The sequence below is a fragment of the Pleurodeles waltl genome, chromosome 4_1, assembly GCF_031143425.1.
Source record: "Pleurodeles waltl isolate 20211129_DDA chromosome 4_1, aPleWal1.hap1.20221129, whole genome shotgun sequence".
Classification (NCBI taxonomy): domain Eukaryota; kingdom Metazoa; phylum Chordata; class Amphibia; order Caudata; family Salamandridae; genus Pleurodeles; species Pleurodeles waltl.
Genome location: NC_090442.1, coordinates 766428261 through 766444629, shown reverse-complemented (window position 1 = coordinate 766444629; position 16369 = coordinate 766428261). Strand labels below are relative to the sequence as shown.

The window sequence follows — 16369 nt, the reverse complement described above, 5'->3', positions numbered from 1 at the left end:
AGGCATCAGGCTGGCCGCTAATTTAATTGACCCAAAACAGACTCCTGTGTTTGTCCCAATTGCTAATACCAATGAGAGAGGCTCTAGGGAAGAAGGTGTCTTTCTGCATCCGGGGCATGTATGACTGTCTGCCCAGGAAGACGCCTATCAGGATAATCTAGTGGCACCTTCAATAGACAAATTAGAGAAGTACCTTGCTATCGAGTCGAACTATAAGGATGTTCCATCCCCTAAACATGGGGCTGCATTGGGAACTAATGGGTTATCCATTATGACTTGGAATCTTGCGGGCCTTGCTAGGAAATTGGATGATGTGGACTGGGTTGCCTATATAAAGTCACAAGATGTGTGTCTCTTTCAAGAAACTTGGGCCGAGGGCCAACCAAGCATGGATGGGTTTCTTTCATTTAATATCCCTGCACTGCCTTCAGAGAAAGCAACTGGTCGCGCAAAAGGGGGTCTTTTAATCCTTTTAAATTCAAAGCTCCAATGCGACTATAAGGTTTTAGAATTTGATTGTCCCGACTTGATGGGTTTACAAATTTCTTTTATCAAAATATTAACATAATCTTAATTAATGTTTACGCCCGTTCTGTTGCACGTGGTACAGAATCACACATTTTAACTTTACTCTTTGACTTTTTAGACACGCTACAAACTAATTCCTATTTAATTATTGCAGGGGATGTAAATTGCACTTTCGAACCCTCAGCGTTTCTTAGTGATTTAACTGCGGATGAGGACGAATTATGGGGTATTGCACAATTGGATGGTGATAGTTATCCTCCACGCTCTCGTGTAGCAACTCAGCTTGCTACACTATGCTTAAAGTTTGGCCTAAGGGCCTGTAATGGTCGAACTCCTTCTGATTTAAACTTGGCACCGACATTCCTACGAGGTTCTGTGGCCAGCGTAATTGATTATTTTCTGGTGGATGTGCGTCTTTGGCCATTGCTGCTAGATATGAGGGTAGATTCAAGATGCGAGAGTGATCACTTTCCATTGTTGCTCACCCTTGCTCGGAATATCTTTGGTAGAACCTTGAATATGCAAACATCAATGGCCCCTCCCCCTATTTTAAACAATGCTTATACAAAGGTGAGGTGGCCAAAAGTCATGTCAAACCCCTATTTGCTATGTAAGATCTACCAAGTGTTCTTAGATAATCTGTCAGCCTATGAAGACTTCGAACCAGAAGCCATTCCACTTCTTGATATTCACGAAGATATGATGGTTAAACTTCAAAGTGTCTTTTATAAAAAGGTAGCCACGGCAAACCGGCAATATGGGGGTTCACCTAACAGCAGTTGGTTTAATGATGCATGCATGAGAGCTAAGACTGAGTTAAGGAAGGCTATACTGGCCGGGTATACGGGGGCAATCAAACAAGCAAGATTCACGTATAAAAAGATAATCCTACAATCAAAGAAAGCTTGGGAAGATGCTATTTGGCAGGACTTGCTAGATGCTACTAAAACAAACAACAATACGCTTTTTTGGGAACTGCTGACTAAGCACGAGAGAGGGGGTAGGTTTATACAAAGGAACCATATTCAACCTGGTACCTGGGTGGATCATTTCTCTCTCTTGTACGAAGGAACTGCCTCCACTGGGACTGTCGATTGTGAGAAAGTGGGATTATACCCCCCATTTTCACCCAATGCTAACCTTGCCACTTCTCCGTCCAGTGGGAATCTATTTAACTCTGGAAGCTATATTTGCTTTTCTCTAGAAGAAACTGCAGACGCCATTAAATCTCTAAAGACAGGTAAAGCCCCAGGCCCTGATAAAATTCCAGGTGACCTTTATAAATCAGAGTTACCCATCTGGACCTGGTACATTAATATGCTGTCAAACAAAATCGCAAAAGGAGGACAGATCCCTGAGACGTGGAAGGGTGCAGAAATTATTCCAATATATAAAAAGGGCAACGTAAATCTTCCAATTAACTACAGACCGGTCAGTTTAATTGACAACCTACAAAAAAATTTTGCAAAACAATTGTTAGTTAGACTGACGAGTTGGGTGACGGAGCAGCAGATCCTATCACCACTTCAGGCAGGGTTCCGCTCTAGAGTTAGCACGGTTGACCAGGCATTTAGGTTGACCGTGCTACACTGGAAATATGTAGTCTTGGCAAAGCAAACACTATATGTCACTTTTGTAGACCTGCGCTCTGCCTTTGACCTGGTACCTAGAGACAAGCTTTGGGGAGTGCTACACAAAAGAGGGGCACCATCTGATATCATTCATTTATTAACACGTATGCATGAAGGCACATACGCTCAAGTAAGATGGGGTAACCAAGGCGAACTGACTAACAAGTTTCCCATTAAAAGAGGTGTTCGTCAGGGATGTGTCCTAGCGCCACTTTTGTTTTCTTTATTCATTAACGAGGTGGTCCAAGAACTCATGACATGCCAGAATGATGCTCCCAGCTTAGGCAATCAGAAAATCCCAATTCTTCTTTTTGCGGATGACTCTCTATTGATCTCAAAGACCCCTATGGGGCTGCAAATTCTTGTGGATAGATTTAAATCATTCTGCTGGAATTTTGGTTTAGAGCTGAACTCGAAGAAAACAAAATTGATGGTGCTTCGCTCTGGCTCTCGTAAGAAGTGTACGATCAGGTTAGATGGAGCTATTTTGGACCAGGTTAGCTCTATCGACTACTTGGGTGTGAGGCTTACAGACTCACTCCTCTGGGACGAACAAGTCGGTAAGAGTGGCGGGCTTTTGCAACATCGGGCAGCATCCATATTACGCCTTTACAGGATACGATCGCTAAAGTTGTGTCTCCAGCAGTAAAGATCTATGTGGCCAAGGCACAGGGTGCTGCTGTTTATGGTGCAGAGATTTGGGGCATGACAGATAGCAGTAGGATAACTAAAATTGAGAATAGCTTTGCACGGGCTCTATGTGCTTGTCCCACTAGCACCCCATTAACCCCCCTTTTTTTAGATCTAGGGCTTAAACGTATAGCCGATTTGATTATCTTACGGCCCCTACTATATTGGGTGAGGCTTTGGGTAGTTCCTGAACTGGCTATATATAAGTCTTCCCTATTAGAATTGTTAAAAACCTCTAACTCCATGTCCATACCATGGATCAAACACGTATCTAGTTGGTTTTGCATGCTAGGACTGAGGAACTTCTGGGAGAATCCCCAGCAACTTGTGAAGCCCCATGTAAAAGTATTGAAGAGAGCTTACTGGTCCCACATATGTAATAATTACATTTCTCAGAAATCGAATGGTCATTTAACTAACTCGTTTATTAATTTTAAATGGTACCCTGAGTTTGAACCATACTTAGATACAATACCTGATTTGTTAGGCAAAAGTTTGTATGCCAGATTTCGATTTGGAACATTACCCCTGAAGGCCTTAACGAGCAGATGGGGACCTAAGTCAAGCTCTGATACCTGTCCTGTATGTGGCATTCCTTCCGAAACAGTAGAACATTTTATGTTTTTTTGTCCCGCCTATTCAATCCCAAGGTTTAAATGGATACATAAAATCTGTAGGGAAGTGAATTTAAGGAAATGTTTTCTAGCTTTGCGGATCTTAAAAAGCCACAATTCAAATGTGACAATTTACGCAGTAAGTAAGTTTTTAGCAACAGCATGGCGCATACGCACTTTTTATTTACAATGAGTTGAAATTGTTTTAAGACGGGCAAACATGGATCATTCTTTTTTAAAAAAAAAATTCTATGACATTATGGTTTATATTATTATATTATATTGTATTGTATTGTATTGCTTTGATGGTCTGTTGGCCGAATAAAGCTTATGTGAAACACACACACAGCATTTGTGTAGGTAGCTAGGTTGACAAGTGAAGCAAATTCTCCCAACACTGCAAAATTACCTCCTAGTCAGGAAAACACAGTTTCTCTAAGTGAGCCTCCTTAATACCTTAGGACCATAAGAAGGAGATGGAAGTCAACCTCAGAGAATGTGCGTTGAGCGTTAACTGTAAGAGCACAAGGCTTGTCACAAGAAAGCACTCAGTAAAGATCCATGACCAACCTAATGAAATCAAAAAGTATGCTATGGTTAAAATAAGGCCAAATTACAAAAACTGGTTCAGCCACTTCCAAGTTAATGTTTCAAAAAAACAATTCCGTTCCACACTGCTTCTCCATTCTGCATGGACAGTTAAGTGAAAGTTCCCACAGAGTAATGGAGGGAAAAACCCCACCAAAGGACTTCACTGTATGGGAGTAGGCATAGGAATTAAAACGTGAAACACCGCTACAGGAAATCCAGCAAAAAAAGTTTTTTTGTGTTTTTTGTGTTTGCCACCACAGTTGCTCCAAAGTTCCGCTAAGGTGCAAACAAAATCGAAATCCACATAAGCATATGTCCCTCCCCCAAACAAGGTTCTGTTGAGAACCACCTCTACAAAAAATCTGTGAAAGAGCTTGTCTCTAGAACCTACTAGGCCCTGCAAGGTCAGCTGTGGTCAACTACAACTGTGCATGGCTATGCACACACTGTATGCAGTGGAGGTTGGCTGACCACTGTAGACTGACAGCTGGGCCAGCAACCAACCAATACGTCCCATACTCCCACGCCCCCTCCTTAGACCCTCAAAGCAATACATTTGGCCAGTTCCTGTGGCTAACCCCTGCAGAGGGTGTGCATGTGAGGAATGGGCCCGGCCCTGCAGACAAGCCCAGATGCTAACATCCAGAGGTAGTGGACAAGGTAGCAAAAGGATTGTGTAAATATCACATACTGCAGAGAGAGCCAACAAATTAGCAGGGAGAGCCGAGCCAGACCAGAGCCAAGGGTTGGCTATGGATCTGAGAGCACATGCACAAACCAAGTCTTGCACATTTATTGCATGTAAATCTTGCAAAACATATCATGTTAGAATATGTCTTCAAAATTTAAAAAATGTATTTCTTTAACACGTGGAAGAGTTTTACCTTAGTGCATCTGACTATTGCTCTGCACTGAGAAGTACTCATTAAAAGTGAGAGTTTTTAAAACTTTGTGGTCTCCCCATGATAAAAATGTGCCCTATAAGTGGTCGGCATTCTTATTATAGACGGAGCAGCATTATAGGCTATTAGATCAAACTCAAGCAAGGTTTTTGTATAGCACACATTCTGAACTCAGATATTTGAAGGTGCTCTCATATGTGATAATGAACAAAAAGGAGTCCTGGTGAACTCAAGTATTTTCCTCAGATTACACAATTTGGTCAAGCAAGGAAGCTAGGATTGAGCCAAGATTTGCCTGTTCTGTATCCTGCAATTCATTCACAAGATGGTTATCTCTTTCTGACACGAGAGGTTAATGCTTTAGTGTTAATACTTGGAGGATGAGATTAAACCCTGGGTAACAGGAAGAAGCCACGTTTTATTTTTGACAATTTTACATACGGCAAACCTTGCCCAAGGTCAGAAGAGGCTTCACAACCTACACAAACGATGCCACATGTTTTTTTTTTTGGCGCAGCGGGATTTACTGGGATTCACAGGATGCTGAGCCTTCGGGGATCTAGCCTAGTCCCTCCTGTCACTTGGACGGGAGGTGTAGATTTAGGTCCATTCCTTCCCTTAAAGATGATTCGTGTTGGGCTCGAGCTTCGAAGAGGATCTCGAGCTGAGCCAGAGCCAGGCTTCTAGCTGGATATTTCAGCGGCTAGCCCACCTCTGGAGCCTTGTTATTCTTTGAAGTATGGCACACTTCACTAAGCAACTAAAGGTCGGCGCACACGCCCTCCCGGCGATGTATAAAGGGGGTATGGCCCTTGAGGGAGCAGGCAAAGCATCCCGATGGCGTCCTGGCCGGGGGCACACAAGAAGCATCCCGGAAGCCATACACTGAGGGTGCTTGGCGCGGCACAAGTGAGCACGCACCTCACAAGCTGTACACAGAGCGTGCGGAGAGAGGACACGGGAGGGGTGGTACCTGTGCGCGTCGGAGCACGGAGGCAGCTTCCTGGTGCCGCGAGCGGCTACCACGCACAACTGCGCTCACATCTCTCCAGCTGCAGGGATCAGCTCGGGGGCTTTGAGTGGATTCGCCTTTCGTTTCTTCAACGAAGGCTTTCCTTTGGTTCTCCGTACACTTTGGAAACGGGTTCTGCGATGGAAAGGAAGAGACAGAGGAGTCAGCGCGGGAAAGGAAGGAGGACTGCACACGCCATGGAGACCAGTGTTTACCAAACAATGGAATGAAAGTGCCCATGGAGAAGACTGAGTGCCTCGAAAACAATACAAAATATACGTAACCAAAAGAAAGCGCGAGAAGCAACTTAAGGAAGCACAGAGAGAAAAGAAAACAGGAGCTAAAGAAAGTAGGGAAAGAGGAGAAAGGGGAAAGGAAAAAAGAACAAACGAAAGCAACAGAAGGAAAAAGAAAGGAAGACAAGGACTGATACGGAATGACGCAAACAAAGGAGAAACGAGGGAGTTTCAATTGGAGAGACAAATAAAAACAGACAGAAAATCTAATCTGTTTATAAAAAATCTATAATACCAGAGAAAAGTAGCGCGAAAGGGAAAAAACTAAAGCGCATCTGAGAGTGGCGACACCTGCAAGCGCGACTGGACTCCTCGCAGGAATTGGGCGCTACGGAGCCGCTCCCGGCGGAGGAAGGACCGGGGAAGACGCGCCCCGGCTCACCGCGTCGCCGTCACGTGGGTCGACCCCTACTTAGGTAACTATGCACTTACGCATTTTATATCAAAGTAGAAAGAAGGGACGAACGGGCACACGAGAGGAAGGGAGGAGAGAGGCGATCTTGAGGCTGTGGGAAGTGGAAGAACGGGACAGGGAAAGTGGAAAGAGTGGGGCGAGGACCAGGGCTAAAGGTTAGAAAACGAGAGGGAAACAGGTATGGATTGCAAACTACGGAAAAAGGGATAAGCGAGAAGAAGCCAAATCGGCGGAAGAGAGGAAAGTGGAGGGGTGGAAGAGTGAGGAGGGGAAGAGGATGAATAGGACATGGAAGAGGAAAGGAACGGGTAAAGGTGGGCAAGTCAGCAAATGAGCAGGGAGAGCCGAATCAAGGGTCCTGCTCCGACCTTCGAGCCCATGCGCGAGCCGAGCCCTGAACATGTTTGTGAGGTAAATCATACAACAAAAATTATGTAAAATATGATAACGTTTCTTCAAAATTCGGAAAAGCGCCTATCTTTAACATGTGGAAGCGCTATGTCAACTTATAACACAGCACTGAGAAGTACTTATTTAGGTGATAGTTTTTAAACATAAAACATTAGTGAACTAAGAGGCAAGACACTTGTCATATAAACCCAGAAGGTGTCCAGATTATTAGAGAGCATTATAGCGCATTAAATGAAACACAATAGGTTTTTGTACACATGGCGCTCTGAAAGCACATATATGAAAGTGCTTTCACACGTGATAATAAAGGAAAAATACTTTAGTGAATTAAAATGGTTGCCTAAGGTCACACATTTTAAGAAGAGAAGCCCCAATTTATGAAAGTTTTCTGTTTACACTGTGCCCGAAACAGGAAATGGTTATCTGTCTTCACTTGTGCGAAAGCTTGTTTTTACTGCTGTGATTTTTTTCTGCATTTTCTATTTAGTGAGCTCTCAATGTGTAGGTATTGAACCACTAGCACCACTTACATTACACAAGACCACAATTCATTATTTATAGTGGTGGGAAGGTTAAGCGATATGCCCAGAATCACAGAATGTTGAGCTGATGCAGAAACTCAAACCTGGCTCCCTTGTACCCTAGTCCGCAACTCTGGCTGCGATACAACACCCAGGCTCATGGAGGGAGGGAGGCATAAGCCACATGATAGTTCGGCTCGTCATGGGCTTGAGGCTCCAACAGCACTTCGAGCTGAGCCGCAGTCAGGCTTCAGGCTCACCCAACTCTAGAAAGGGGACTGTAGTGAATGAGGGGAAGAAGGGAAGAGAGATGGGAGGAAGGATAAAATGTGAAAGAAGGATAAAGAGGTAGATCGCAGGAGAGGAAAGGAGAAAATGGAAGGCGGCAAGAGGTTGGGTGAGGAGGAGAGAGTGGGAGAAAAAGAGAAAAAGGGGAGACACAGCAGAAGGGGAAGATAATGGGTGGATGGGTGGCTGAGATTAAGGAGGGAAAGAATGGAAGTGGAGAGTGGGTCAGAAGATGTTGTGGGAGGAAGAAATGAGTGAACAGGAGGGAAGTGAGGAGAAAAGTGATTGATTGAGGAAGGAATATGTGAGTGGTTTTCATCAAGACGTTGGGACAGATTTGGAATCACAGAAAGGTAACCAGCTAATACCTCAAGTATGGGTGAAGCGTAATAAGCTCTGCTATCTACTTGGTTAAGAGATTGCATACTCTATTTGTACAAGTAGAAGCTCACTGGTCCAGCTATGTTTGTGGAGGTAAGATTATATGAGTATGGGTGGAAGTTCTCAGGTCCTGTGATATAAATGAATTGGACTTTCTTCAGGTGGAGTTGAACGATCTCCAGGTCCTGTAATATACTTCAATTCAATATTCTTTAGTACTAAATTATAGATCTGGTGTAAATCTGTTTAGTAGTTTTTGAGAAATTAAGGCTCGAAAACCTTGTATATATCACGCAGCAGAGGATCCACAACAGATCCACCACAGATCTGGGCACTCAACCACACGTTGTGATCAGCTGGTTGCAAACCTGAAGGAAAAGCTGTGACTGCCATCTTGGGACTTGGGGACTTGATCCTGAGTCCTGTAAAAATATAACAAAATAAAATATGAGGGTAAAGTAGCTAAATCCCAAACCCCTGGGCCTAGAGAACTCCCCCCCCCCCCCACACCCCACCGGGCCAAATATATGGAAAATATTTTTGGAAGGTTCTGCTGATCTGCAGATCTACAGAGACACTCTTTGCAACAACTCTTGGGGCTTCACTACAGATCCACAGATCCAGAGTGATTCCACATGGGTGTTGCACTGAGTGTCGAGGTGGATCCCCATAATTACAGAACCCCCAAAAAATAAAAAAGGGGGTTGAGTGCCTGTAGGAAGTTGGGCAGAAGGCCATGCACTGCAGGGGGGTAGGGCACCCACCCCGTATGCATGCAGGACCTTACCACAGGTTGGGCCCTGCGCCCAACACCACATCGCGCACAGCCAAAAGTTGTGACCGGCGTGTGGATGGGCGCCTGCGGGGTGTTGGGTGCAGGGCTTGGCCGAATGCCCTGTGCTTGGCCATGCATGGGTATGGGCAGCCAACCCATGCTACACATTGTGATGGACATCTTACAGTAAAAAAAAACATATAAATTTACTGTAACAACCAAGGGTTAAAGTGACAATATAGTTAGGAATTTTAATAATATCTTACTTTATAATAAAAAAAAACCCTTACAAATTCACTGAAAAAAATAAATGTTAAAACATATTATAGATTGGTGAAAATGTTAACTAAAATATACTATTTTAAGGGGAAAAAACACTGGAATCCATCAATTATATTTATCTCAAGTAACTATAATTCATGTCCTAAAGTAACTACAACTAGCACTCTTGATAGCACTGGTAATTACCTCACATACTACGCCACTCACAATATGCTGTGGGACATCATTGGTAGCATCACTACAACATCTGAAATGACATCATTCATGACAACACTGTGCACAGCAGGGGCATGAGTTATAGCTACTGTAGATCACAAATTATAGTTACTTGAAATAACTATAACTGCGGTTTGTGTGTTTAAAACTGTATGTTTTAACTGATATTTTTACCTAACTATAATGTCCGTTAAACTTTTTTTTCAATGAAAATATATATTAAAGGTTGTATATGCACAGGTTAACGGTCTCTTATCGGACTATATATCTGGATCAGAGATTCTGTCAGTAAAAGTGAAAGGTCTCAGGTCCTGCATAATACTTACTCCATGTAGATATTCTATAAGTACCGGTGGAAGGTCTCTACATACTCCTGTTTACCTGGATTCAAGGTTGAATATGCACAGATGAACGTCTCTGATCCTGACGTATATGTAGATCAGAGGTTCTAAAGCTACAGGTGAAAGGTCTTAGGTCCTGCTATATACTTGAATCCAAGGTTGAATATGCCCCCTTGAAGATCCTGTGATCCTGCAGCGTATCTGAATCAATTATTCTAAAGGTACAAGTGAAAGGTCTCAGGACCTGCAAAACGCCTAGACTAGAAGGTCTAGATATAGGTATAGATGGCAGGTCTATAAATCCTGTTATTTGTCTGGATTAAAAGCTGGTCAAGCCATGTCCTCGGGGTCTGACAGTCGTTCTCACCATTCTTTGTAAGTTGTACAGTCCCAACAGATACAAGTTTCATGGCACCTAAAAAAGCTTGAAAAACCAGACAAAAAAATGTAGGTAGAAAATAATACATTCCCTATCTACAGTTTAGTAAAATAATACAAACCGTAGTGCAACAAGCTAATAACATATGATAACATACCAATAACATGGTTAAAAAAATGACTTGAAAATGAAGGAGCATTCGAGAAAATGTATCTAGGAAAAGGAATGAAAGGAACAAAACAACGAAATGTAAAAAAATGCTTACTAAGCACAGAGCCACAAAACCACTTGGGACTGCAGTTAGCGGTAGAGGTAAAATCCGGTGCAAGGATGAGGTGCTAGCAGCCAACCAGAGGGATACGTCAGTCTGATCAGCATTGGAGACAAAGACTCCACAGCTACCCAGAGATAGTAGTTGGGGTTGTCATATTAACCACTTACCACACTGTTCGCTGACAGGAATGTGTTTGGAGCAGTGCTTAATTTGAGCCAGTGGGGGCCACCTGCACTTATTTTTGAGGATTGGTACTTATTTTCTGCGTCAGAGACTTACGGATTACAAGAGAGGGAAAAAAAACACCGTTCAGAGAGACAGAGGAAGAGAAAACCGGCAAACCTGTCAGAAAAGGAGAAAGTAGGAACCTACAAGAGCCAGAAAAAGGGTCAGGGAGTGTCTGGTGGTGAATTAAAGACTACCAGCAGTTGGTATTCGGCGTGCCAACATTTAATTTTCCAGCCACCCATTTTGAGCAGAGCTTTGGGCACCGGCATGCTTTCTTTCACAAATTAAGCGCTGGCTTTGAGGTCCATATTCCATCCATATGTATATAGATGGAATGCCCGAGATTTTCATTGGACTGTGCATGTAAAGATCTCCACGCCGCTCCTACTGCATGGCATGATATGTGCAGCGAACATCTTGCATTTTCTGAGAGACCCTTGAAAAGAAAGAGCACACACAATGAGAACTGAGTTCTGGTTTTAGGGGAGCTTCTGGCTTTTCATTCTCTTCGTACGAAATAAATGTGAATATATTAAATATCATTTAGATGGTCAGTGGTTATTCTGAAAATCTGGCATTGATCTAGCCCTGCTGGCATACTCTGGGCCCCCGTGGCATACATGTTCTTTCAGGATAATTAAACAGCAAGGGTTGTCCTAAGGTGTAGACTGGGGTGGTGATGTGCCTTGAATGAAGTCTGCTAGTATATCAACTAAAAAATAACATGGGGTCAAAATAGCAAGGCCTAAGTACTGAGTACTAAATATTATTAAAGTAAATAGTAAATATGGGTTAGCACTGGTTTACTATATCTTATGTCACATCTGTGTACCTTGAAGATCTGCATCTTGAAGATATTATGTATATGGAACTATAGATATACATATACGTGTGCGTAATATATGTATAAATGTATGCATATATATATATATATATATACACATATATATTCATATTACAAATATATATATGCATATATATATATATATTAAGAATAGCAATCCCATGCTTACCTATATGCATTTACCTTCCAAATATTTTGTTCACCCAATATTTTTGTCCTTGATATTCTGATCTACAACCCCTCAAAGTCACTTTTCCAGTGGCGTGATCAGTGACATGTAAGTTTGAATAAATAAAAGGTTGGATTGCTTCAATGTCATAGCTACAGCAATGATTTACTACATAACATGAATCGCTCTCACAGGCAGTGCTTGCAAATGCCCATTAAACAACGCTGCTGCATTGTGGGGTGTGGTTCAGGATGGATATTATGCTTGACACAGTCTTCCTGAGACTGACAAACTATTTCAGGTCGAGGTTTTTATTTAAGCAATAGCTGGGCAATACCTAAAGTGCCACTTAATAAGCACGATGGCTCAGTGAGTTGAAGACTTCTTGTTAAAGCATATAGTGAAAGGCAGCTCATCTGTTTGAATTCCGCTGACTCCGCCTTCCATCCTTTTGAGGTCAGTAAATGGAATAATTGAATAGCATTTAATAAGGTAATAGTGAGAGTTGTTAACTGCGGCAGAAGGGTGGTATTGAATGCTACATGAAACAAGTTATTCTGGTTATAAATAGGGTCCATTACCATGGACGGGGGGTTGATTTTTGAGGGGGAGCTAAACCCCACCTCTCGCAGTACACCCAACATGTTTGCTCTCACCCCAGAGTTGATTTTACTGGTCGGTGAGCTGCTTGTGGGGCAAAGCAGACAGCACAAAAACAAGCATTAGAGAAGAAAACAGCAATAAAGGAAATGTGTTTCATTAAAATTACTTTTATAGGTTGCTTATGTTTTTGAGAAGGTTCCTCTTAAATATGGCATTCTCAGGTTACGGTTGGAAAATGTGTAGACTTATTTAATTATATTGCACTATAAATTATTATATCCAACTGGAAGGACACCACTAAAATCCCATTTATCGGATGGTGGAATATGCAATGTCATCATAGAGTGGACAGAGTTAATGCGATGACTACACATTAGCTCTTTAAACGAGACTTGCTCTCGATGCCGATAATATCCTTTCTCTCCAGAAAACCCCATTCCTTCCTGAGGTACCACTACTACCTTTGAACCACCGTGATTTGTAGGCTGCACCTATGTGTAAAGTTACAACCACATTGTCATGAATTACATTTGTTTTATTACCTTTTCCATCATTCAACTTATATTCATTTTTTCTTCTTCCTGCGTGTTCTTCCCTTTCTTGATCCTACTTTTTCTTTCATTCTTTATTCTCTCAAAAATCATAAAATGCCAATTGACTGTATTCTTTACAGCAATGTGTCGTATTCTGTATTCTTGCTATACATCTATTTTTTATCCCATTACTTGTTTTTTGCCTTACATAAGTGCCATATATGCTCCTGTCAATGTATTCTTTTATTACTACCTATTTTAATAAAGCGTTTTCAAACTTAAAGAAAAGAAAACAGCAAAACACGGGGGCGAGGGGGCACTCACCCCGAAAATCCCCACCGGGAGCCTGCCGGGGGGGTGACCGATGACTTTTAGAATTAGAGACGCGGAGTGCAGTGAGAAGTGAGTGCATCAGGCTATGTATTCTCTGTCCAGCGGGAGGGGGGGTGTTAGAGGGTGACGCTGCTTTATATGCGGAGGATGGCATAAAAGCCATAGATATTAATGGGGTGAAAGGGCACCCAGAGGCGTCCTGGATCACTTTATAGCGCTACGATGGATGTTACTGCTAGACATATTTGGTTTACTCTCTGCCTCCAGCCGACACGAGCAGTGGCATTACTTGCTGCATTAAACGAGTCATTTCACAGCACAGTTTTCCATGGCATGACGCAGGACCCCGAACATTTCATGGGGCCTCGATCCTTTGTCTGGGGGGGCAGGGGCGGTGGAGGCCGGCGAGGGGGGTCTGGGGGGGGGGTTGTTGGAGGGGGGCAATGTGTGGGAGGTGTTGGGGACGGAGACTACAACCCGTGGTCAGTGAATATTTGTGAGATACGGGAGACTCATGACCCCCTCATACATTCTCCGTGGGGTGGGTGTCATGGTTTTGCGTGAAGCCACTGCAGTTTTCCAAATATATTTATTTACAGCCACAGGTTTTACAGACAGTTCGGAGGAGAAACTAATGACATATTTTCATATTCCAGAATTTAACGCAATACGCAGGGTTATTCTTTCCCAACTTGGTCCAGGGTGGGAATCACAAACACAGAGCCCTTCCAAAAATGTCCAAACCAGTCACGCACAGTAAGCATTGCAAGCGAATCTGAACATCTCCAGTGGGATTTGAGCCGGATGTCCACCCAAACATTGGTCTAAATAATGCATATTAGAACACAATTTCCCGGCTATGTGAGCTATAGGCGTTCAGTGATCTGTTAAGAAAGCCAGTCCAGTCATAAAAGCAACCCCTTAGCTTGCAGGTCACTGGGGAAATGCACGAATGGCCAAAGGCTGTCCACAATGCAACTCGTATAAGAAAACTGTGAACTAGATGATGAAATTAGAATTTATGTTACTGTATTTGAAGCGCCTTGAAGCTCCTTGACAGACAGCAGCATCGACTCTGATAGTATTTTATTTTCTGCTACAAGACGTTTGATGGGCAGTAAGTGGCACACAGTACCATTCACATACCAGCTTCCACCTTGCCCATAAATGTAAACCATCACTGCCTTGTCCGATTCACATTTATCGGCCATTCCTGTTACACGTTAACCCTGCACAGAAACCACCATTCCGTGTCTCGGGGGACTAGTGACAGGTCCATCTGACCAGCCACATTTAATAGCCATGGCTTGTGGCAGCAGCAGTCCTCTCTCCCACAACAACACTGAGCTTCCTCTACAGAGGGGCACAGGCACCCCAAGTGGAATGAAGGTGCTTAGGGCACGTGAGTAACAGCTGCACAACTCTACCTGGTTCCTGGAAGTTTCTAATCCCACGAAGCATGTAATTCAATATCCGGGGGGCACTCCGGCCCGGAGGATACCAGAGGGCAATTTTTAGCGGATATTGACCCTCTCCCCGTGGTCTGCAGTGGGCAGTTCAGAGGAAGGCTGCTGCTGGATGACCTCAGTGATTGCACAGCCTATCCAGCCGGAAGTAGCCTCCCCTTCAGTTTCTAAACCCCCAGGAAGTACCCTTGTTTGGCCCACTAGTCCAGTCCTACAGTGAAGCAAATACATATTGCATTCAGCACAGAGAAAATACTGAAGCCCCCAGTGAGGCACAGCCTTGTCAAAGTCCTACACCCGGTGAGGTCTTGTGCAAGCCCAGGTGAACTGTGTTCTATTCACATATCTTCTTCTTTTCTAGATGTTCACGGTGGGCAGACGGAGAGTCGGCGGCTTGTCTACCAGGCCATGGTCAATGTCACCTTCAATCAGACTCTCACTGGAGCAGAAGCAGGGCCTCCGGACCTCAACTACTTGGCCCTGGTCTTTGGCATCCCTCTCATCCTCATCATCATCTTGGGCAACACCCTGGTGTGCCTGAGTGTGTTGACAGAGCGCACCCTCAAGACCGCCACCAATTACTACATCGTCAGCCTTGCCGTGGCGGACCTACTGTTGGCGCTGCTGGTGCTGCCCCTGTATGTGTATTCCGAGGTATGGGCAGGGCTGGGAGAGGGTACAAGAGGGTCTGGAAGATGCTGATAGTAATGCTGGGAGTGACTGCAGGCAAGACTTGGAGAAGCTGTGAGCAGTGCAGGCAGAGGGTTCTGGCAAGGGCTGGGCGAGGGAAAGGGATGGTCCGGAAGACAGGTAGGCAAGCATGGGAAAGAATATGTGCAAAGATAGGGAAGTTTAAAACGGAGTTGATAAGGGTTACAGCAACACTTGGAGATGGCATGGGGTGGGAGAAGGTATATGCAGAGCTGGTATACAGTGCTGGTCTACGGATAAACAATCATATCTATAGTTACACTGACCTGAATGCAAATCCAAATTGACTCTGGTAGCTCCAGAAAGTAAAGGAAAGTATCAATTTTACGAATTTACAGTACTTGTAGAGAACATATGTTGCCACAGAGGCAGCCAAGCACAAGACATTGCTTCATTAAGATATTAAATAATAATTCAGATACTACATCAACATGCATACGATTGAGAGTCAAAAGAGAGGACTAAGTAGAGATAGAGGAAGGAATAATACTTAAGAAAGACTGAAAGCAGTGAGTTTCCAGACCCTTTTCTAGGCTTACCTGATTATCTCTATTAGCCAGTTTCAAATTTAGACGCAGAGAATACTTGATTGAAGATTTCTTTTTCCTAAACAGTGGAATCTCTTGGACCAGTCTCTATTTCCTGTTAAAGACTAGCCCCTCCGAGATGATGAGCTGGTTAAAAAGACAAGAAAGCTGCTGGAGGTGAATTAATTTGAATGTGATAAAAGTAATCTTAATACAAATTCTTGCGTCTTGATCAGACGTGTCCAGAGTAGATCTGGGAGGGCTAGATGTCTCATGACATTATCCTAAATATTTGGCTTAGATGCTGCCCTGAAGAGAGACACTGTGAAGAATCAAGTGGTTTGGTGTAAAGAACTTTGATTATTTTGCTCCCACAAGAAGACAGACAGCAGCATCAGGGCTAGATGT

General features: G+C 43.5%; 1 protein-coding gene across 1 annotated transcript in view; it reads left to right on the top strand.

Moving 5' to 3' along the window:
• Positions 1 to 5900: 5900 nt before the first annotated feature.
• The window catches only part of LOC138288130 (D(4) dopamine receptor-like), a 102014-nt gene continuing 91545 nt past the window's right edge, over positions 5901 to 16369 (top strand). Inside the window, exons 1-2 of the mRNA XM_069229393.1 lie at positions 5901 to 6680; positions 15085 to 15377. Coding sequence (XP_069085494.1) covers positions 15132 to 15377 — 246 coding nt within the window. The 5' untranslated portion in view covers positions 5901 to 6680; positions 15085 to 15131. The remainder of the gene's footprint in view (positions 6681 to 15084; positions 15378 to 16369) is intronic.